The sequence below is a fragment of the Molothrus aeneus genome, chromosome 3, assembly GCF_037042795.1.
Source record: "Molothrus aeneus isolate 106 chromosome 3, BPBGC_Maene_1.0, whole genome shotgun sequence".
Taxonomy (NCBI): domain Eukaryota; kingdom Metazoa; phylum Chordata; class Aves; order Passeriformes; family Icteridae; genus Molothrus; species Molothrus aeneus.
Window position 1 is genome coordinate 7,705,298 of NC_089648.1, and position 24,003 is coordinate 7,729,300.

A 24,003-nucleotide genomic window follows, 5' to 3' on the forward strand; every position below is an offset into this window, starting at 1 on the left:
GAGAGTGCAGTTTTACAGGATCTGTTTGTGGGGACAGTGAATTTTGTGCTTGCAGCTCAATTTTTCATGTTTTACCTTAACTGCAAGAACATTTGTGTTTAAGTACTGGGTACATTTTCAGGAAGGGGACACCATTACTAACTCAGTTGGGAAATTTTTCCACACTGTATTGCCTTTTGAAAAAACAGCTTTTTAAAATTAGATTTCCTGAGAAAAGATGGAATATGATTAGTTGCTCCAGGACAGGCCTGAAACTGCAATAAAACTTGTGGTTATTTTTGTAAGCTTGGTCTAGGTGGCCTTCAGCCACCAGAAAAAGGGCTGCAGACCTGCAAACTGGCCTGAGGAAAGGGTCCATGGTAGTAAAATAGACAAAAAGGATAACAGTTTCTGAGTTCTAGAAATCTGCTGTAAAGAAACTTAAAGTAGCTGTGCTCTGAGCTGCCCCTTCTGTAGGAATGTAGAGGATATTCCTCAGAGTTATTTAGTGCCATTCTTTGCTGTTGATTCGGTGTATGCTACCATAAATCCATTTTCTGAGGATGTACAACATTTACAGCTCAGTGTCACCAATGGCACAGCATTTAATAAGATTCACTTGAAGTGTTTGCCTTTTTTTAAAGCTGTGGATCAATTTTAAGACACCGAGTCTGCTTTTGAGTTCCTTGCTGTTGAACTCTGCACTCAAGCAGGGTTAGGTAGAGAGTTGGATGCAGTGCAGAAAACTCCTCTTTTCTTCAAGTATCAAGTACTGAAAATTATCTATCAGCTCCTGTATTCTTATTTTCATGACATTTTTACTGCATATCCTTTTAGTAACTGCCTGTTGATGGGTTTCTGATCTGTTATTTCTAGGTTGGTTTCCAAAGGAAGTGAGGTTTATATTTTTCATTCTCTTCCCATTTTTATCTGGCAGTCCTGCCTAATAACTATAGGATACTACAGCCAATTTCAACCAGAGTTATGAAGAATCTAGAGAACTTTCCTGCCTGCACCAAGTTTAATGACCAGGTGAAGCAGGAAGATCTAAATGAATCCTCCCTGTTAGGAGGAAGGCTCTCATGAGAAGGTTGCATTAATTGTGAAATGTGGAAATGAGCTGTGTAATCTTGACACAGAGATAATCTGGACTGGCTGTGTATCCTGGCTGGCCAGTCAGTATTTGATCCCAGTAAATTATATCACTCACACCACTTTCCAGCCAAACAGGTTGTTCAGAATAAGGAATTCCATGGGATGGAGGAGGAACCAGAAATTGAGGGAGTATGTTGCATATGCATAGAAAACAGGCCCTGTCACTTCATTGCTTTTTGTAGAGGAACTTGTTTAGAAGAAAAAAAAAAAGAAATGAAGCTATGAAATACTCAGTGATGGAGCTTTTTTTCTTGTTTTCTCTGTCTCTTTCAAAAAAGGAAAATACAGGGGGCAGAAAAAATACATTGCAGAGATCAGAGATAGGTAGCTTTGGTCCCAGACAGGTTAGTCTGTAGCATGGCCACCACTGAGTTGGCTGGCATATGATAATTGATTTAGGAGCTAGGACAGCATTTTTGGTCAGTTCTTACACACCTAAGAATGATTATTTTGAAATGGGAAAAATATTTTAAATATCTCCTTTTTTATTTTCTAGATTTTAATATTACTGTTTTCCATTATAAGAAAGAGGTTCTGGGACTATGGTCGTGTTGCTCTGGTGTCAGAAGTTGAAAGGTAAAAAAGATATGTAATCAGACTGACTTGTTGAATCATTTAGGGAGGAAAGTACAGTGAGTGTGGCTTATATTAGGTGCATTTATATCAATTAAATATGCTTGTAATCACTTGCACATGTTTGTTAAAAATGCCCTCACACTGCTTTGTGTGAATACATCCCCCTCAGAGAGTTACTGTCCGTGGTTTCAGCCATAAGTTCTGTGTTTCCATTGCCATGGGTTTCATCCTACAGCTGTGAGTTAAGGAAGTGGAGGGAAGGAAAGAGGCTGCTTGTCTGCTGACATGCTGCACACTGCTGTTTGCAGTGTGCCTCTTTACAGAGGGATATTAACCATTCTGTTTATCTTGGCTCAGGCCCAGTGTATTCCCAGAGCTCCCTGCACAGCCCCTGCCACAAAATCTCCCAAGAGTTCAAAAAGAAACACTGACTTTTGCAGGTTTCTGAAATTCTTCACTGATTTGTGGTAATATTTCAAATGAGCATTTGATTTTTTTTTTAATGTAGCATGATATGTTGGGATGTTTAAAATCCAAACTGTCTGTGTGTGAAGTGGGAAAACTTTAACAGCAAGCCTCTTCCTGGTGCAATCAAATGGTGGTAAATTCACAACTGAGCAACTGGAAAGAGCTCAAACCCTGGTTTTAGGTGTAATCTATGGGCAGTTGTGAAAGATAGATGATGCAAAATAGAATGGGCAATAACTGAGAAGGCTTTAATCCAGCTGGCTGAGGCAGCAGTCATGAAGGTGCTGTGGAAACATGGGACCAGCAGGCTGGAGCAGTCAGACACCCAGGAGCCTCTGTTTTTGTCCTGCTGGGCTGTGAGCTGAGCCTGCTGGCCAAAATGACAGAGACACCCAGGAACACCCAGGAATCTAACAGGTGTCCTCCTGTAATTACCATTGCAACATTTCTTTTTAGCAACCAACTGAAAACAGGCACTCTGCTGCTTTTGAGGGCTACAGAGTTTCTAAATGTTTCTAGCCTTGCTACAGGACTGTTTGTGCGAGGAGGTGCCTTTGCAGGGATTTAGTTGCCAATAGAAGTTGTGAGCAGTGGCTGTACCACAAAGGAAGAAAAATGGAGGGGAAAGAAGTCATGTCTTCTAGTGAGGAATATCCAAACAGGAAGCTAGTTTGCAAATCTAATCCTGGCTAGGCTCCCAAACCTGTGTTGCATTCTGTTACATCACTGTGGCTTTAATATCCTAATAAAATGTTATTTTCTTTCAAGCTCAGCTGTGCTGTCATGTCAGGAGCTCGTGTGTCCTCTCTGTTCAACAGGGGACATACACAAGTTACTATAATTAGGCACGTGCTACAGGGTGAAAACCACAGCTTTCATAAGTGAAACAGTGTGTTTGTACTACACCCCTTAGTCAGAATTGTTAAAGTTGAAATAATTCTGTAAAACTCCACCATCTGTTGTTAAAGATACTTAAATGCATCATTTCATGTGTTTTAGTGAATCAAGATATAACCGGTTGTCAACATCATCATCAGTGCCTGAAGATCTTGAATATGATAAGGTAAATATTCTAGAGTTCTGATAATGCTTTCTGAATGGAATCTGCTGGAATCTGCCATTCCATCTAGTTCAATGAACCATCATTAAACTGGAAGTTCATCTCCATGCAAAAATTAATAATGCATTGTTAACTTTTATAGTTAACATTGTGCTTTTATAGAACCATGCATAATCTCTGTTTCCTGACCAACTATTGCCATATCATAAAACCAGTATCTTGTGTCATTGTTTCTAAGTCTGATTTGTTGTTTTGGTTTTTTTTAATTTAGAGAGGGACTATATGTTAGTGTTTCAAAGGGGGAGGGGAGAGTAAAAAAAAAGACTGGTAGATAATTTGTACTGGGACGACAGTTCAAAAACTTACATTGAGTTCACATTGCAAATAATACCTAATTGTTCTTCACAGTACATTGTTTTCCTCACAGTGTTGAGGAAACTGGATGCAAGTGTGAGGCTAATAATAATGTTATGCACTCTCAATAATCAAAATGGTTTGAAGTGGAGGGTAATATTTTGGCCAATAACTGGCTCCCTCCATGGTCTTTCTGAAGTTGTTGAATTGGTACACCCTTATAATTTTGTGTTGCAACTTCAGAATGAGCCATGCAACAGTTGTCCAGTGGTGGCATCCAAAGTTTTCAACATTTTATATATACATGCATCAACTTAATTGCAATTAATTATTTGTATGAGCATCAAAAGCATACTCGTGGTTGATCAGGATTGCTCTGCTATTTGTGTACTTTATTCCATCTTTTTCAAACCATCAAGCAACTTTAGCTGTGGAGTAGCATGTGTCTATTTAGTTGGATAATGTTCACTTGAAAGAGGAGCCCTTTTGAGAGAGAAGGGGTTTTTTTGAACCATTGTGGGATGCTCAGTGAGATGTGAATTCTGCTATCCAGTTTCATTGGGGGATTTGTAAACCTATATAAGAAGCCTTCCCTGGAATGTAATCACAGCAGTGTTTTTAACAAGCATTTAACTGATTAACTTGTGTTAGTCCCTCGTATTTCAGAGCAACAAGCTACCAGCTTTTTAGCTAAGATATTGTCTTAATAGAAAGACTTATCTTAATTGGATAGATTAGACTCTATTTTTTGTATGTCAGCTTCTAAAAACTTCTTTTTTAAAATTTTATTTTATTTATAGGGGTTTTGTTCTTGGATTACAGCTGCTTTTCGGATGCAGTAAGTATATGAAACAGAAATAGTGAGCTGTGGTTTGCTTTGATCTTTTTTAATTTAGAAAGGTGGTTTTCATTCCAAAGTTTTGGGGGTTATTTTCCCATTTGAGTAGATAGAGTTTTAATACAAGCACTGATACAGGTGCCTCTGGTTGGTTGAAAAAAGGATGTGAAAACAAGGTCAACTTATGGGAATACTTTTTCAGGATACAATTGTCCTGCTAGAAGCCCAGGGACTTCCCAATCTTGGGACAGTGTGTGAATCTGAGTGAATCTATAGCATTTATATGGATTCAGAGCTAATAATTACACTCTAGGATTTTACTCTCCAAAGAATACCTCGTGGGTGTTCCCCTGTTTGAAGCCAGCAGGGCCCCAGGCAGGCAGTGGGATTTCCCTGCAGGGGTTTCTGTGGAGAACTGGTGGTTTGGTTGGGGCTGGAATTGACTAACCAGGGAAAGTCCATCCCAGTGCTTCCCAGAAACTGAATGTTAGACATGTGATGTGTGTTCTTTATGTCTCTTGGGGCTTAGTAGATCATGACTTCAAAAATCAATTTCTAGTTTGGATACATTGAAATATGAAAGGGTGGGGGTTAAGCCTGTCCTTCTCCATTTTTGCTAGTTCAGTTCATTCCTTTTTTAAGTTCTCCTATTCTAGTGATCTTATCTGCTGACAGTGGAGAGATGATGAGAGTTCATTCCAAAACCTTTTCTATCTCCTGTTAGCTGAGTGTTGTAAGAGTGAGGTGGTTCTGTTGTAATTTGCCTCCCAGGGGGCCTTTATGGGGATGACTGGATACTGCCACTAATCTTAAATTTGGAGAGCTAGGCTTGTGACTGGCATAAAGCAGGAGGTCACAGCAAAAGACTTTGTCCTCTTCTAGTCCAAAAGAATTTGGATTCATATTTGCTTTTCAAATTATTGTTTCAACCATAAATTCCCTAGTGTTAAGTTTTGTATGGTGGCATTGCACAAGAAAAGCGCACTTTTGGAACCTGAATTTACACATGAAAGGACACAGCCATTTTGAAAGCCAGTAGGGATTGATGGGAATGGGGATGTCACTGAGTAGCCTGAGGATCTAATGTGTGTTCATAAACCCTCCCAAGAAGATTCCTTAATCTGACCATGTGCTTTTCTGGCTGATGCAGTGATGATGAGATTCACGAGAGGTGTGGGGAAGATGCCATCCACTACCTCGCCTTCCAGCGTCACATCATCTGCCTGCTGATTGCTATCAGCATTTTGTCTGTGTGTGTGATACTGCCTGTCAATCTCTCAGGTGATCTGCTTGGTAAGAATTTATTCTTTTGTGTTCTTAGAACAGTTCTTTATATAATAGCAAAAACTCTTTAGGATTTTTGATTTTGGTTAAGTTTATAAGGTTGTTTTTTAACCATTCTAGTGGGTGGACTCTGGCTGGATGCCATCTTCACAAACTGCTGCCCCATAAGTCTCTCTTCTACAGGGTGCAGTCCTTCATGCACAACATGAGTACCCCACAGGGTCACAAGTCCCACCAGGAAAGCTGCTCCAGCATGGGCTCCTCTCTCCATGGGTCCACAGGTGTCTGTCAAGACCCTCCTCCAGCACAGGCCTCCCACAGGATTGCAGCCTCCCCTCAGGCATCCACCTTCTCCAGTGTGGGTCTTCTCCATGGGCTGCAGGTGGATCTCTGCATCCCCATGGTTCTGCACCATGGGCTGCAGAGAAATCTCAGCTCTGGTGCCTGGAGCACCTCCTGCCCTTCCTTCTGCACTGACCTCGGTGTCTGCAGAGTTGTTCCTCTCACATATTCTCACTCTGCTCTCTGCCTGCAGTTAGATCTGCACAGGAACATTTTTCATGTTATCATGGAGGTGTTACTATCATTCCTAATTGGCTTGGCCTCAGCCAGCAGTGGGTCTGTCCTGGAGCTGGCTGGAATTGACTCTTTTGGACATGGGGGAAGCTTCTGGCAGCTTCTCACAGAATCCGCCCCTGTTGCTCCCCTGTTACCTAAACCTGGCCACACAAGCACAACACACCCCCTCAGTCTGATGTGAAATTTGTGTGATTGTAGGGGACTCTTTTTAAACACTTGTCAGAAACAAGACTGCAGATAAGACTTACATGACAAGACTTAAAAAGGTTCAAGTCGGGATTAACTTTACCCATGCCCTCTTAATTGGGCTTGATCATTATGGTTTTTATTGGTGGTGATTGTCAAAGGAATACATCTTCACAGCTGAGAAATCTTTTTCTAGTATCCAGTCTGAAGCTCTTTTCCTTCAATTAATTTAAAATCAATTTTTTTATCTGTCACTGGAGGTAACAGATTATTCTTTTCCTCTTTGCAAAATCCTTGTAGCTGCTTGAGGATGATAAACATTTTTTTATCTGCTTTTTCCTCTTTCTCTTAAACAAACCAGTTAATTTGGTCTCTAATGAGAAATGTTTTCCATTTGGCTGATCATAAAATCGTCAGCCATGCCTTGAATTTTTGTTTTAATCCAGCTACACTGTCTGCCATTGTTCCTTTATGTCTTGGTTTTTGTCTCAAAATTGGACAAATCTTGCAGAGACTTCGTCAGTGTTGACTAGATAAATTTCATTTCATATTTCTTGCAGTCTAGTCCTCATTATGTCTTCCAGTGTGGCACCTCCAATGTCCTCTAGTCTGCCATTCAGTTTGCTGATGGGAAACCTGAGTTCTTTGAGTGAGATCTCTGTTAAACCCAGTTTATACATTCTTCTATTTTTGATTATGAGCCCTTAGAATCCCATTTCATACCTGGCTTTGCATCAGTCTCCTCAAGATCATGTTTAAAGTGTTGTTCATGGCTTTTAAGAGCCTTGTGACATAGCTGTTGTCTGTAATAGGTTACATTGTACCTTTTCCTTTTTGTATTGTTTACCTTTGGCACTTCCATCTCTGACCTCCCTTTTATGAGCTCTTTCTTGGCTATTCTTTTGTTATATTAAAATGAGCTTTATTAAAGCAGGACAATATAGCTTCTGTTTTTCTGCATTAACCTTTGTGAGTCTAGGAAATACAGCAGAAACCAAACTTTAATATCTCTCCCCTTCTTCCTCCTCTTCCACTGTAAGCTGATTTGTGCATTTTCAGTTGTGATGACTTAACTTGCAATGTGGTTTAACAGTCTGGGCTGGAAGGATTGTTTAGCTTTCTAGATACACTAAACTCCTTTTACTTTGTGATCATTTGCTCAATTTTCTCTCACTTGCATTATAATTTTTTTAATACTTGGCAGTCTATTGAAATAATGTCATGTAAACCCATTTTTGACCTTACCAAGGTTGTCAGCACTGTTTTGTCAGCACTGAATTAATGCAGCTTAAAAGCCTGAGATAAGAAATCAGTTAAGATGAAAGAAAAACGTGAAGGAAATATGTTCAATCCCTAAGCAATATTGTAAATGGACATGAAGGGAGATTGGAGGGAGAAAGAGAACTGCTTCAAAGATCCAGTGTATAGATTTTCAAAACACTCTACTGTTTTTCTTGATGACTTGAATGTGGTATAATCTAGGGGTGTCTTTTCCAACTTTAAAACACAGGCAGAGTAAACCAGCATTGATTATGATTCTAAATACTTTTATCAACAAACTTGCTCAGCAGTAAAAAGAAATATATCAGCTTCTTTAAAAAATAGAATAAAAGATGACTTTCTGACAATAAGTGTTGCACCAGTTAATTTTCCTACTTGTTCTTGTTCTTCTTAGATAAAGATCCCTATAGTTTTGGAAGAACAACTATAGTAAATTTACAAACCAGGTGAGTCTTGCAGAGTCCCTCTGTGCTGATGTCTGTTTCCTCCATGGTGTCTAAACACAAGAATTGATACTTGCAGCATGTCTTATAGGGTTGGAATAACTTAATCCCTATCTGTCAGCTGAAACTGGGATATGCTCTGCTTCAGGCTGTGCACTTGCAGTGCTGATAAGAAATCCTGAGAGTGGGGGGCTTCTGGTCTCTCATCTCTCATTTTTACACCACATGTTTCTCTTGGCTAATGACTGCACACCCAGTGATATTCTTTTCAGAAATTTCCCCATTAAAGGAAACCATGCTTCAGAAGGAATGTAAAGCTGATAGCTTTACTGGAATCTGCAGCTGGGATGATTTAAATTCCCTTACATTAGATTTATGTGTGTGCATATCTCTCCCATCTGAGATTACAATTAAAATTACTTCAATGTGTTTTTAAAAGTCTGTAAAATAGTTGCAGTACAAAACTGCACAAATCTTCTGATTTATTCTTGATCAATCCACATCCATCCCTGGCACTATGTCCAGTAGAATTTCTGTTTTGTTTAACCATGTTATGAAACCAAGTAACTAATGGGGATTTTTTTACTTTGTTGGATTTTTTTAAATCTGTAAAATAAGTTCCTGTATTTTGGTTTAATTGCAATTATTAATGCTCTTCACAAAACTGAAGAGCTGTTCACAAAACAGAACTTCTGTAAGCTTTGAAGAAGGAGCTATCAGAAGAGCAGAATTTACTCCCTATATGAGGCTGTTTTCAATTTGAGTAAGGATTGTGTTCAAGGAGAGTTTAATTATGCACTCAGCACAGTAAATAATAAAGTAGATAACAAACATTTTGGCAAATAGCATCATATGTCATATATGTCATCTGAATGAGAAAGTAAAAGCCAAACACTGCCTAAATATGTCCATGCCATAGAGCATCTGTTTTCTTTGTTGCTCCATGACCCATAGAATTTTATGAGAAGCAAATAATCCTGTAGACTGTCCAAGGCACCTGCATAGGTGTGACTGACCAGCAGTAGCTGCCTTTTTGCCTTGTTTTGTGTTCAGTGAGAGGTTTTGATCTGATTGTCATTCTGATGGCTGCTTCTATAAGCTGGATCATTGGTTCTTCCTGTTTCTCATATTTCTGTTTTGTCTGACAGCAATAATCTTCTTTGGCTGCACACAGTTTTTGCTGTTGTATACCTGATTCTGACTGTTGTCTTCATGAGACATCACATGAAGTATGTCACATATAAAGAAGAAAACATAGTAAGTGTCTGTATTGGAGTGAAAAACGTGTATTTGCCAATGGATAATGCTAAAAAAGCAAATTGCTAAGGTGCCTCCTGCATGCTAGAATGTGACATAAAAGTGGAGGAATTGACTGAAAGCAATGCTCTACTGAGTGAATTGTGAAAACAAATGGAGAGAAGGGGGTTGGGGTGGGATTTGTGAAATTTTGCTGTAACCTATTACCAGTGCAGAAGGTGCTGTCTTAGATAGATGAGCTCCCACCAAAATCAGAATTACCTACCTTTTTTCCTGCTCTAGTACACAGCTAATTGTGCTGTGTCTTGGCCTTCTTTATATTCTTGTTTTCTCTTTTGCAATGTATTTTATCAAAATGTCATTTTGATTGTATGTAAAAATGTAATTACATTTTCTCTCCCAGGTTAAGTGCACGTTGTTCATAACTGGTCTTCCAAAAAATGCGAGTGAAGAGGTTGTGCAAAACCATTTCACGTAAGTGGTAACATTGGAGTCATGGAATGGTTTGGCTTGGAAGGGACCTTAAAAATCATCAAGTTCCAATTCCTTGCCATGGGCAGGGACACCTTCCACTAGACCAGGTTGCTCAGAGCCCCATCCAACATGACCCTGAACACTTCCAGGTATGAGGCATCCACAACTTCTCTGAGCAACCTGTTCCAGGGCCTTACTGCCCTCACAGTGAAGAAGTTCCTCCTAATATCTGATCTAAACCTATTTTCTTTTTGTTTGAAGTCCTTCTCCCTTATGCTGTCACTACATGCCCTTGTAAAAAGTTTCTTTCTATCTTTGTTTAGGAATAGGAGATGTAGAATTGCCCTGCTAGTTTTCCCTGCCCAAGCAGATTTTTTTTTTTTAATTTTGCACTGTTTAAAATTCAGAAAATATTATATTTCAATCAAGTTAGTTAACTGATCTTTAAATCAGAATTTAAGCAAGTGTCTGTGTATCCACACTTTCCAGTCATGCCCCCACACAACTTTTACTTGGAATAAAGCTGTGCATCTCATATTGAGTAACTTCCAACGGCTGTCTGTGGAAGTCTCTGCTCTCTGACACCTCATTCAGAAATTAAATGAGTGATGAGATGTCAGTTAGATACCAGTGCTGCTCTTGAAACAGTTTCTTCACTGTACTTTCTGTTCTTACTGTTCTCATGTGCTGCTTCCTTTCAGGGATGCCTACCCAACCTGCACTGTGCTGGAGGTCCAGCTGTGTTATGATGTAGCCAGGCTTATTAACCTTTTCAAAAAAAGGTACTTGTTTTTGTAACCTACACAAATTTAGCATAATTCTTTGAATGTTTTGCTAGTCCTTGATCAACATGCACCAGCAGTACTAACCTGGTGTATCCTAAAGGTGGATTCTGCTCTTCAAGTTCTGGCCTTCAGTTAGATTCAGCTGTGTTTTGAAGGGGTTTATGGGGCTCAGCCCATCTCTTGTTGGTGTGATATGTTGTGTGTTGCCTAAATTAAGTTTTAACTTGCTGATTATTTATGTATGTTTGTACTTAATTATTTACAGACAGGCAGTGCAAAGTGAAGAACTGAACTATTGAATTAATAATTGTTAACCCTGCTTCTTTGGCCAGAGGTGCTGATCACAGGAGAGACAAGTGTTGTCTTCTGGGCTCTCAGGAATAAAATTGGGTTGTTTTTTTTCCTGGACCCTCACTACAAGTAGTGAGTAGTCCTAGAACTTCACTACATGTAGGCTGTATAATGATTATACAGACTTGCAAATAAATTATATAAATAACCAAAATAAACTGCATGTAAATATCTTTGGTGACTGATTAATTTGCTATCAGTCCCTGGCATAATTTTTTCCTCTCAGGGATTATAATCTTTTTAAGGTTGATGTTGATACTGTTTTCTTGCAAAATGTTCTGGATGTATTTTTTTGTGCAGAAAACAGGCAGAAAAAAGCCTGATTTACTATGAACACCTGCATCAGAAGTATGGCAAGAGGGTCCAAATCAACCCTAAGCCATGTGGTCAGTTCTGCTGCTGTGAAATGAGAGGATGTGAAAGGGTAAGAGATTCTGTTCTTCTCTAGTTATAGCTAAGTGGGTTATTAGAGGAGTAGAAAATAGGGTTTGTGTCATGTTTCATTGACCTTCAGAAAATTCTTTATTCATTCATAGCTTATCTGCCATGTTCTTGTACAGCACAGAAAAGGAATTCCCTGAAACTTTTGAAATATAATCTTAGTGCACAAACTGAAGTAGAAGAAAATCTTCCTGTTGTCCCTCCTTGTGGCATGATTTGTAATTTGTGGGAGTGGCATGAGGAAGGGTGTCCATGGTTTATGTAAGCTGTGTGTTAATGAGGATATTGGCCATCTGGTACATTGCACCTAACAGCCATCAATTTCCCCACAGGAGGATGCTGTAGATTATTATACCAAAGTTAGGAATGAACTTGAGGAAGAATATTCAAAAGAGGAACAAGCTGTTCATAATAACCCACTGGGAATGGCCTTTGTAACATTTCAAGAGAAATCCATGGCAACCTAGTAAGTTTTGTCCATTGTCTTGTTTGCTCTCTTTTTACTAAAATAGTACAACTGATCTCTTGTTTATGTCCCTTGTTTGCTTATGTTGGTTCTTCCTTTCTTCTTTTTCACCATTCTGGATTTGCTCTGCTTTGCTTTCTGGTAAGTTTTTCCATAAATGTGTTTTAGCCTCTATGCTTTGAATGAAGAAATTACCTAAGGGACTAAAAGGCTTGGGACATTTAATGGGATAAAGAGCCTTTCTCTTGTGTGGGATCCAGTCCATCTGGGTTGGTTTTTAGGAGACCAGACTAATTGGTTCTTGAATATGAGTTACTGACAACTCCATTTCTTACTGTGCAAATGGTCCAATTACCAAACTATCAGAGTGGGTACAAATTACACAGCCAGTTAAGTCATCTCAGCAGGGTAGGCTCAGTGAGGGACCTGGCCACAGGTGAGAGATACACATATTCTCTATATCTCTTACCTGTTGTTATAGATATATGTTTAGACCTAATAGCAGAAGTTGTTTTGTGCTTTTATTCAGTTATTTGCAGAGAAAAATGTGTGTAGCCTCTCATGTTCTGTTGGCATTTTTTAAACATCTTTTGCTAAGACAAAATGGGTAAAAGGAAGCAGAATAAGATTTGTATTGCAGCATAACACATCATGCCTTTTTCTGTTCTTAGCCTCTGTAGTTTCAATTGTCTGCATTCTTTTGGCCTTCAAGTCATGTTAGAGAAACAGTTTTTGAGGCCATTTTTCAAGGAAGTCCAGGAAGTAGAATTTCTTGCAAGAATTTGCTATTTTGGAGAAAGTTTTGCTTGCTACTCTTTCATTGAGTAGTGATTGTGTGATGAAATCTGCCTCCTCTATTGAATTTGTAATGAAATAACATTTGGAGGTGTGAAAATGAAAGAAGAAATAAGCACTGAAGTTCCTTCTCTAGCTACTGATGTGTTGTGTACAATTTTGATGGGCTAGTCCCTCTTTGAACAAGTGTTCTGAGTTGCACTGCAGGCTTCTCTGAGTTCAGTCATCAAGACCTGGAAACATTTTAGTTTGTTTAGCTTGGGATTAATGTGGTGGACTCCATTCCCTAGGAAATTAGATTGAATTATGTGTGAAGCTGAGGCTCCCATCAAATTAGAAAGTTACTTGGTGCCCTTAGGATGCTCTGCTCTGCAGAGCCCTGAAATAGGATGAGAGAAACAGGACACCAGAAGTGAGGTTCTGGGGGCTCAGGTGGTTGCAGAAGCTTTTTAATGATGGCTAAAACTTGCTCTATATGTATTTTTAAAAATAACCTATCAAAGAATAATCAACTGTCTTAAATACGTGTGGCTGCAAGATGCTGGCAATCTGACATCACTGCTTGAATTCTGGTAAGGAAAAGGTCTGGGGGGGTGAGGGTTGTGTTTGTTAGTTTGGTGTTCTTGTGTGTGGTTCTCTGTCTTCTTTATGTTAAGACCACAACTGAGAAAAAAGCATGTTCACAGATTTTGGAATCACCCCATCTAAATATATTATATGTTGTTTCTATGCTACTGTAAAAAATAGTTTCTGAATGTGTTCCTCACCCTTCTACTGCTGTCCTTTGAAAGATCTTTGATAGCATTTATTCTGGGCATGTTTAAATTTTTTCTTGAAATTTTGAGTGTCAGTCAACTCATAATATTGGAAGATAGAATTAAGCACTGTGATTATTTTAGAAGTGGGTGAAAGAGGCTAATATTTTGAATTGTGAGGATACTGGCATGCTAAAAATTCTTCTGAGAATTGGTACTCAAGGCAAAATTGGGGCTAGTTTTGATACTAGTGTAAAAGATTCGTCTGCAGTCTCATTTCATTAGTCTACTTTGACTTGAAGACATCTGTATTATGTAAAGATGTGTTTAGGAAACTGTTTGTCTTTTATTTTGTTCCAATGCTCTCAGACTTTGATATTTTTTTTTTTAATGACTCCTTGCTGTTGTTCATGTTGGTAGAAGCAGTAAACATTTTAAACCAAGACTGCTTTTTATTTCTAACAAAACAGATCTCAGGCCTGTGGTATCAACTGTTTAAATAATGGTCATTAATGAATAATATATTACAGTGTTGTTTAAGCTCTATCTTGATCACAGGTTATTAAAATAAACAAAAAACCCAAAATCCTTTATCACTATTCCCAGACTTTCTCATTACATATTTAGCATTTTCAGGTGGAAAAAAATGGAAAAATCTTCCTCTTCCTTACAGCATCCTTAAGGACTTCAATGCCTGTAAATGTCAGAGCATTAAGTGTAAAGGAGAACCCCAGCCATCACCCTACAGCAGGGAACTGTGTGTATCCAACTGGGAGGTTACATATGCTCCTTATCCTGAGAATATTTGTTGGTAAGATTCCTCTCTTACACCCATTTGTTGGTGATAATGTGGAATTAGAATGGGCACAGGACAAACAGGGATGAGTGTGGGTTTTTTTAACCCTAAACTAAAACTTTATGTGGTGTTGGAATGTGGCTGATCTGCCTCTTTATTTTAGTTACTCATGTTCTTCATTGACCTTGGGGTCTGTGGGCATTACTGGGGTAATGGGCTAGAGTTTTTCCACCCCAAAATTTTAAAAAAGTCCAATCCTGTTTATATCTGTCCCTCAGTATTTCCTTTTTTTGAGGCTAGTGCATGTCAACAGTTAAGATCTGAGTGAAGCAACTTGGTTTTAGTGCTGAGTATCCTCAGAATATGTGTATATTTTTGAGTTGCTATGTGATGAGTGTAACTTGGTCCACTCTGTAAACTCTGGTCTGTCTTCTTCCTGTTCTTTTCCTTTTCTTCCCCTCACCTTGAAGAAGAGGGACCCAGGGATGTGCCAAGAAGACTTGTCATAATCAGGGATGTTACTGAACTTCTGTATCCCTGTTTTTTTGTTCTGAATATTTGGCTTTGCCTGGTGCTCAAATCATTCCAGTCCTTTTGGCAACTGTCTCAAATAACATTTAAGAAATTTAGAATTAAGAAATTGTGCACTTGTTTAAAATCTACAGCTGCTGTTTTAAAATGGCAGGAAGGGATGCAGTGTTTGCAAATTTGAATTTTATTTCAAATCACAGTTTTTTTGGTAGATTCTGCCTCTGATATGTATTATTTGAAATTTTCTTTCAAATCACAATTTTTTGGTAGATTCTGCCTCTGATAGGTATTCTTGAAGAAATTCTCTGTGTTCTCTGTCTCTTCTTGTTCCATTTCTTTTTAGTACTTCTGTATTATTGAACAATGGAAGTGTTTCATCCCAAACCTTAACTAGATGAGATATTGTGTTTGTGTAATGAAAGATTAGACATGATCTTCTGCAAGCATAATTTATAGTATCATTCAAGAGAGGTTGCACAGTTCTCTTTATTTCTATTAGCAACTGGAACTTGTGTAGTGCTTTGTTATATAACTTTGAAGGCTCAGTTTAGAAAAAGCAGTGCCACCTGTTATTTGACAGATAGACAGATATCTTTTTTTAACAGCAAATGCTTGCTGCTTGTTTTAATGCCTTTTTTATTTTTACTTCTTTCTCCAGGAAAAATCTTTCAGTGCGTGGATTGAAATGGTGGTTTAGATGGGCTTGCATTAATCTGCTACTTTTTATTGTGCTGTTTTTTCTTACTACTCCTTCCATAATCATCTCAACCATGGACAAGTTCAATGTCACTAAACCTATTCACTACCTTAATGTGAGTATTACCACATGTTTGGATATAGCTGTGGATCAGACCAAAATGTTGGTAAATTGATAGGGTTTCATTGGTTTGCCTTCAATTGAAATTCCTACCTTATAGCTTCAGTTGAAATTCTCAGGACTGTTTTATGTAGCTGCTGATTAAAACCATAAGTCCAGAATCAGGTCTTTAGCCTTCTTTTGTTCCTGGAAAATAGTCTGAAGTAAGTTTTATCTGAGGTTTTATATTATTATAACATGTTTATGTATTTGTGGTAAAAATTTGCAGTCCAAACTTAAATAATTCTAAATGTTGTAATCAAAAAATGGAATTTCAAATCCAACTTGTATTTTGATTTTTATGATAAGAGGAGGAAATTCAGATTTTTAACTCTGAAGTAATTTTTTTAAAAATTTTGCATATAGGATTCAAAGCAAGATGACATATATATCTGATCCTACTTTGACTGCAGCTAAAGCAATTTGTTCTTTTTAAATATTTCCCCAAGCTAGTGTAAACTACACAAAAACTACTTGTGAGACTGCACTCTCATGGAATTTAATTCCAAATCTCACTCAATCTTGGGTTTTTGTCTTGCATGCCAGTGCTAAGCACTCATTACTCAATTTAAGATTATCTGAATATAATTTTTTCACTTCATCCTGTTATAATTTACAAAAAGCAAAATATTAGCATCTCTGTTCTACCATGACTGCATTAAAGTGTTTTTAATACTAAATCTTATTTCCTCCCCCTCTAGAATCCTGTCATCAGTCAGTTTTTCCCAACTCTCTTGCTCTGGTCCTTCTCAGCTTTGTTACCAACAATTGTCTATTACTCAACTTTGCTGGAGTCCCACTGGACAAAGTAAGCAATTTTTTCCTCTGTTTTTACCTCATCAGCTGAACCACTGAGATAAATGAAGTGCTGATCTTTCCCAGAGCCCTCAAATCTGCAGAGCTCTCCTAGCAAGACCTTTCCTGTTCCTGTCTCTTTCTAGTGTTATAACCATACTTCAGCATTTGAGTAATTTGTAACCCACACAGCAAATCTAATATGACCACATGATTTGCTTATGCTTTCCCCTGCTCCCCACCTCACTCCTCTTTGTGTTTAATCAGAAATAAAAAAATGTAAGAGCAGGCTCAGGAGGTGTAGCTTCAACAGGAGCATGGGAAGGGCCTCTAATCCCATAATTAACTTGCTCTCTGGGAAGATTGGCCATGTGGTCTGGATCCCCTCCAGGCTGACAACTTATAAAAAGGGCATGCATCTTTTTGTTGTTTGGCATGACAAAATGGTCTGGATGTAACTCCTGGTTCACAGCTCAGATCTGTTGGATATCAGTGATGATCTGAGAAGATTTATAGGGCCAAAGGCCCAGCAGATGTGTTGATGCAAGGTTTTCACACTGAGCTGGGGCACCCCAGAGATGTCAAGCCCACTAATGAGCTGCTGACTTGGAGAACTCAGCACAACTTGGTTTGGAGTACCAGAATTGATGGCCTGTTTACCTACACACAGATAAAAGCATGGCACTTCAATCTCAACTTCACTCAGTCTTTACCCATAAAGCTTGCAGTCATTGTTTGTTTTTATGTTCTAAGGTAAATCTGATGGTTTTGCTTTTAATTTTTTATGCAATGCTTTTCTAAGACACCATTTCTAGAGTCTATTGTTTATTTGTCACAGCTGTATGCTTTTCATCATCTTTGTTTTGGTAGCTGTGCTGCACACATGAACTTTGAGCCCTTCTCCATCAGTTAAAATAATTTTCTGAAGTCACTAGAGATCATAGAGATCACAGGTCTGATTTCAAGCCTCAGTGCAGTTACACTGACAGGTCTCACAGTGCCCAAGTGTTCCTATAATAAAACCCCTGTGGTTTTAAAGCCCTATCAGATACCACCTCTAGGAGTCTGAAGTGTTCACAGAGCTCCCCTTTTCTGGCAACAGGCTGTCACTGGATCCATGTTCTGCTGCTGTACTGGGGGTTTAGCATTTGTAGTGTCATGCTGTTCCCCAAGACTTGACACCTGACAGGGAGCTTGTCTGAGTGTCTGGTTTCTTGGCAGTGGTGCCTTTTTCTGGACTGCTTAATTCCTGCTGGCATGGCACTTGAAGAGTTGTTTGTTTCCAAGCTCTTGAAAGATTGGGTGTCTTTGGGTGAGAGATGAGCTGTGCTTGTCATACATTGTAGCCATTGTTTGTTTTTATACAAAGTAAAAAAAAACCTCTTGCAACACTTCTTTATACAAAAAAAAATCTTGCTGGATTAACGTTCAGCAAGATTTTTGTTGCCCAAGAAGGTACTGAAATTCTGCTTGGTCCATATTGGTGAATATCTCAGAGATGTTTATCTGGTAGCAATGTGATATGGTAGGGGAAGCTGGAAGTCTGACAAGTGCTGGCATTGTCCAGGAAGGATCATTCATACGTGGCAGCTTTTTGTATGAGTTTCTCACTCAGTGCCTTTTTATGTTGATAGATCTGCAGAGAACAGAATAATGATGCATAAAGTCTACATTTTTTTGATCTTCATGGTATTGATTCTGCCTTCCCTTGGTCTGACCAGGTAAAGAATCATAGTTTAATGAGATAATGGCTGAGTACTTTTAGAATGAGACATCTTGCTTGTGTTTTCTAGTTGTGTGGTATAGTCAATGTACCCCCACTCCCTTCAGTGTGTGTGGTTATGTTATCATTGCACATTAGGTTTCAATATTCATCTTACATCTGGGATCCTCAGAGTCCTTAAAAGTTTCCAAAGCCTGGGTTTTCTTTTAACAAAGAGATTTAAGACCTTGTAAGATCAATGGCTAATTAAAAGTTTCCCATACTCACCATTATAGCTGAGAATCAAGTTTTCTGACTGTGTCTTATACTTCAGTTGTCCTTTTTTTCCCACCTTAACAGTTTTTGACTGTTTCCCTGGATGACATGTATTTATTCTATCTGCATAATAATTGCTAAAAATTAATAATAAAACTTTAATATGAGGCAGATATTTTTGTTCTGTTTAATTTTGTACCTTTTTTTCTTATTTCTAGCTATCATTAACTGTGATAAAGCTGAAGTAGTGTTTAGATTACTTGCTTAAATTCTTTCTGTGCTATACTAAATTCTTTCTATACTATCTTGACTCAAGCTGCTTAAAAAGGGAAGCATTTTTAAACAGTACTAAGGTGTGGGAGACTGAATTACATTCACCATCTTTCTTTCAGTCTGGATTTTTTTTTCCGCTGGCTGTTTGACAGAGAATCCTCTGATTCTGCAGTAAGGCTGGAGTAAGTATCAGCTAAATAATATTTTCTCTTTGCTATTCCTTTGTAAAGAAATACTTAGGACTTAAGTTTTGTTGTTTTGTTTTTTTTTTGCTGTTTAATGTCCTTGGTCAGTGTTTATTAAAATTTGCTCAGGGTTGCTACTTTGGGATGATGTTGAGCTTCTGAATAAGGGGAGGAGACAATAAGATTGGACATTAGAAAGAATTTCTTCACAGAAAGGATGATAAGATATTGGAATTGGATGAGGATTGTTGCATATCATTGACAGGGGATCTTCTCAAGGATTACAGTGAGACCAAAGAGCTGCAGCAGTTCCAGTTCTCTTTCTGAAAAATAAGTGTTTTTACACACATTACATTGCAAATTTGCAGATATTGGTTATTTTAAGTTCCTGTGACTGGAGGGAAAGAATAGAATGCAATTATTAGGGCATAGATTTCCAAATGCAATTTCAAAATTGGTAACAGGAAGACAATTAGGAGTTACTAAGTTAGGAGAGATGATTATTCTATTGCAGTCTTATCTCATCTTGTGTCAGGTTGCTGTTGCAGACATCAGAGGATGCTCTTGTCTGCTCTCAGCCACCCATCAGGCTGCTGCATCTTTTTGTGAGCAGTTTATTCCTCATCTGGACTGCACCTCAGCCAGGCTCTTGCATACTACCCTGGCTGCATTTGTAGTGTGTTTGTAGTGTGCATTGTGCAGTGCTCTTTTACAGCAAGGTTATCAGAAGTTCTGCTGGCCACTTCCTAACCTACATAGTGCTTATTCTTACCAGAAGAGATTTCCAAAGGCAATAGGAATAGACTGTACACCTCCAGGGTTTGCTTGCCTTCCTCCCAGCCAGTGTCTGGTGTCTTTCCTGGCAGATGTGTTTTCCTGCCTGACCAGGGAGCCTTCTTTGTGAACTATGTGATTGCCTCAGCCTTCGTGGGCAATGGGATGGAGCTGCTGCGCCTGCCGGGGCTCATCCTCTACACCATACGCATGATCATGGCCAAGTCCACAGCAGAGAGGAAAAACATCAAACAGGTACTGGAGCCCACCTGAGCAGGAGGCATTTCAATGGCTGATCCTTGTCAGAAACAGTGGCAGCACCCATCCTTCATACCATTAACTATCATCTCCTGACTTTTTTTTTGTTTTTAGCCTTTGTTTCGCTTGTCCACGGCAGGTTCATATTCCCTTCATTCACAGCACAGATAGCAGGGAGGGATTTATTCCAGTCAGAGATGGTCAAAAATCAAAATCCAAGCTCTGAGTTTCAGGTATCAATCTCTTCATAGCTCTAAGTCAGTTTTATGATTTAGATTTTATAGAATAGTTCTGATTTTATCTTATAGTCTGAACTTCAGGGTTTTTTTTTTGTTTAAAACTGTCTAGAGTTAGTTTCTTCTGTCAGCCATCAGGTGTGTACAACTTGCTTTAAACTGAACATTCACCTAGCAAAATATATCTTTTTGCCAATATTCCATTTTAAGAGGTGGACTTTCACTTCCAGGTGAAGTGTCATCTTTTGGCTTAAAATTCCAGGTGTTACAATGGGAACTTAAGCCTGAATGTAGCTACCACAGTGAGGTGAAGGTTCTGAGTCTGGCACAATTATTTTCTGCCTTGTGATTTTAAGGAGCTGCTTCTTGTAGATACAGATTCTCTGAGAAATTACTTTAAGGTTAAGAAAGAAACAGCATCTTTTCTGTATGTCCAGGTAATAAAACCACAAAATACTTCCTCTAATTATATCATTTCTGCCTCTTAGGGAAATAACTGATCTCTCAGAACGAATAAGATAAGGTGAATTGTTGCTTTAGGGAATCTATTCTTAACTCCTGACACATTGATGGATGACTCGAGAGTTTTGGGTGTTTTGTTTTTGTTCCTAGCAACAGGCATTTGAATATGAATTTGGAGCAATGTATGCCTGGATGCTGTGTGTGTTCACTGTCATCATGGCCTACAGCATCACATGTCCCATCATTGTCCCTTTTGGTAAGTTTTCAAGTGGGCACTGTGGGAGTGAGATAGGGCATGTGGGAAGGCTCAGCTCTGCATTCTTATTCCCATTCAAATGCTGATAATCCTTAGGACTTGGATCTGAGTTTCCTTCCTTTCTTGTGGAAGAACAGTGAAAAAGATGATGAATTACTTAGCTCTTGTACTGCCTTTAGAGGTTGAAAGTACATTTGATATCTATTAGATGTTTATTTTATTTCTCAATTTTGAGTGTACTGGCTTTGGTAGTTAGGAGTTTAGATCAGACATAAGTAGTACTAAATAATTTTATCTAGTTGGTATTTTCATTTCCTAATCTGAAACTTTACAGAGCTAGATACAAGATAATTATCTAAATTAGATATTGTTCAGAACTGGTTTAATCAACAACCTTATTATTGGGAGAATGTGGCCAATTTTTCTGTAACAATGTAATTGATATTTACTTACATTCTGTTTTGTCTGCAGTTGTAAATATCTGAATGTGCCACTGCATCCCAGAGCTGTTGCAATTCATAGCTGCCACAGCAGTTGCTGGCTGTTTGTTTGGATAAGGAGTAGCTGACTTGAAATCCAGTCATCAATGTGGTGAAGGCTGAGAGGGAGGTGTTAAGCCACTGTCATGCCTTCCTTACCAGCAACAGTGCAAGGGGAGCTGGGAAGTCTTCCCTACTGGCTTGGCCTCATGTGCCAGCACCTGGAAGGAGCTCTGGGCTCTCCCTGGGAGCACAAGAGGCACCACAGAGACAGAGAAGTGTGTGGAGAGGGGAGGGATGGAGATGCAACAAGCTCAGCTGCTAAGCTTTAGGAGCAGGTGCTGTCTTACAGTTGTACCCCTCTCGTGTCTGGGCTGCATCCACTCCCTTGGTTAGTGCAGATCCCTTCACAGAGCTGCTGCTTTTTATCAAACCTCCAACAGCCTCTGCTTGGCTCTGCTGTTTCCCCTGCCAGGTTTGATCTACATCCTCCTGAAGCACATGGTGGACCGTCACAACCTCTACTATGCCTATCTCCCTGCCAAGCTGGAGAAGAAGATGCACTTTGCAGCTGTCAATCAGGCCCTGGCAGCTCCCATCCTCTGCCTTTTCTGGCTCTATTTTTACTCATTTGTGAGGCTGGGTAAGTGTGGTGGTGTTGGAGGGTCCCCAGGATGAGGGAAGAGATGAGAATCTTGACTCTGTGTTTCAGAAGGCTGATTTATTATTTTATGATATATATTATATTAAAAGAAAATGATATACTAAAACTATACTAAAGAAAGAGAAAGGAGACATCAGAAGGCTAGAAAAGAAAGGAATGAATAATAAAATCTTGTGACTGCTCACAGCTGGCTGTCATTGGTCATCAAGTAAAAACAATTCACATGCTGGGTAAACAATTCTCCAAATCACATTCCAAAGCAGCAAAACATGGAGAAGCTGAAGCTTCCCAGCTTCTCAGAAGAAAAGATCCTTTTTCTGAAAATATGTCTATGACAGGTGAGTATGACCTGTTTCCATCTGGAAGCTGCTCCCAGCTATCTTGCCAGCATCCCTGAATTAGATGTGAGCTCTCATAAAGCTTTCATAAGCTTTGTGGACTTTTCTATTTCCTTCCCTAAAGGGGGAGTCATGATGGTTTTCTGTGAACTACACAAGATTTGCACAAGAGCCTTTGATGGAGATGGCTGATATATTAAACTGTTAGCATGAGACTCTGTGTTCCTTCATTTCACAAGAGCTCATGTAGTCCTTAAATCAGTACACCTGGAATTGCCCAGTTGGGCTGTGATGTGACAGAGTAAAAATCATTACATAGAACAAAAATCTACTCAGAATTAGCTCTTTATAGTGAGATGATCACTGGCTTCACTACCTGCATTTGTGCAGCCTGGGCATAAGTTTAATTTGCCTGGCTGAATTGGCTGCTGCCTTGCTTGTACAGCCATCTCTTAGGAAAAAATGCTAAAATGTTGGCTAATGCTAGTCCTTGTGTGTTCTACATCATCCATCAAATTTTACATGGAAGACTGCAGTGAGATGGTGACTCTCTTCCCCACATGAGGGTTTAAAACCACATGTTTTGTATGTAATTTATCTTTAAAATACAGACATTCTGGGTTTGGAAACACTGGGTATTGATTGTATTGGCTGTGCTGTACCAGCAGCTTTGATGTCAGAAAAAGGTGGGCAACATCTTATGGGTTTTTATCCATGACACAGGAGAAAGCATTTGGCATGGAATGGGAATGTCAGTGATGCTGGAAGGCTTGGGTTCCCCTTCTTTAGAAGGAAGCTCCTGATAGCTGACTCATGACAGATGCTTACATCTGCATTGTGTTTTTTAGCATTTCTGAGCAGCAGTTTCTGACCAGCAGTCAGAAAGGTGTTGTTGGCAGGCTGTCATCCAACTTTAGGGAGAGGTAAAGCTCCCTGTGCATGCAAGAGGCACTTGGAACTATTGCTTCAGGCTGTCCTTGGATTTGATAGATGTTCCTGCATTACTTGTATGTTTGAGAGCTTGTTTTTCCCCTTGTTTTGAGAGCTGCTTTTGCAACCAGGAAGACCAATAAATCTGGTCTTCTAAATTACCAGGAGAATTTCTAGAGCATGCTTTAGAAAAATCAACTCCAAGCACTCAGCATCTGATGCACCTCTTTAATTGTTAGGAAGGAAATCCTGGTGAAGTAAAAATTAAATCTTTATTATAATGTTTTCTAGTTCTGCATGGTAAAACCATCATTTGTCAGGGACCTTAATAATGGAAAACACAGGCTGGATTACCATGTTTGGCTTGGTCAATGTGGAGGATCCTGTTTACAGGATGTTGTTCAGTGGTTTGTCAGTGCACAGGGCAGTCTGAGAGGTAGAAATTAGATACTTTGATTTCATTGCCATTGATTTCACTGCTGCTTCTTGTGCCAAAAAGAAGGAAGGATAAGAGAGCTCTGCTTCCTTATCTGCAAAATAGATCAGTTTATGGTGTAAAGCTTGTTTGCTTGGTCATTGACTTGTGTGGTTGGCTTGGTATGGGTGTTTGTCTGGTTGCAGAGTCCAGTGACAATACTCTGGTTTCTCACTCCTCATATATTAAT

General features: G+C 39.0%; 1 protein-coding gene across 5 annotated transcripts in view; it reads left to right on the top strand.

The window, feature by feature from the left end:
• Positions 1-24,003, top strand: part of TMEM63A (transmembrane protein 63A) — a 31,104-nt gene that overhangs the window by 2,472 nt on the left and 4,629 nt on the right. For all 5 annotated transcript variants that reach the window (XR_010783312.1, XM_066546208.1, XM_066546211.1 and 2 more), the window contains 18 exons: positions 1,631-1,710; positions 3,178-3,241; positions 4,393-4,430; positions 5,581-5,723; positions 8,155-8,206; positions 9,352-9,460; positions 9,864-9,934; positions 10,636-10,716; positions 11,371-11,494; positions 11,844-11,977; positions 14,201-14,338; positions 15,513-15,666; positions 16,412-16,518; positions 18,140-18,226; positions 18,876-18,938; positions 19,808-19,970; positions 20,822-20,927; positions 21,882-22,049. Coding sequence is in view for 4 of the 5 variants with exons in the window: in XM_066546208.1 (XP_066402305.1) it covers positions 1,631-1,710; positions 3,178-3,241; positions 4,393-4,430; positions 5,581-5,723; positions 8,155-8,206; positions 9,352-9,460; positions 9,864-9,934; positions 10,636-10,716; positions 11,371-11,494; positions 11,844-11,977; positions 14,201-14,338; positions 15,513-15,666; positions 16,412-16,518; positions 18,140-18,226; positions 18,876-18,938; positions 19,808-19,970; positions 20,822-20,927; positions 21,882-22,049 (1,882 nt within the window). In the remaining variant the exon portion in view is untranslated. The remainder of the gene's footprint in view (positions 1-1,630; positions 1,711-3,177; positions 3,242-4,392; positions 4,431-5,580; positions 5,724-8,154; positions 8,207-9,351; positions 9,461-9,863; positions 9,935-10,635; positions 10,717-11,370; positions 11,495-11,843; positions 11,978-14,200; positions 14,339-15,512; positions 15,667-16,411; positions 16,519-18,139; positions 18,227-18,875; positions 18,939-19,807; positions 19,971-20,821; positions 20,928-21,881; positions 22,050-24,003) is intronic.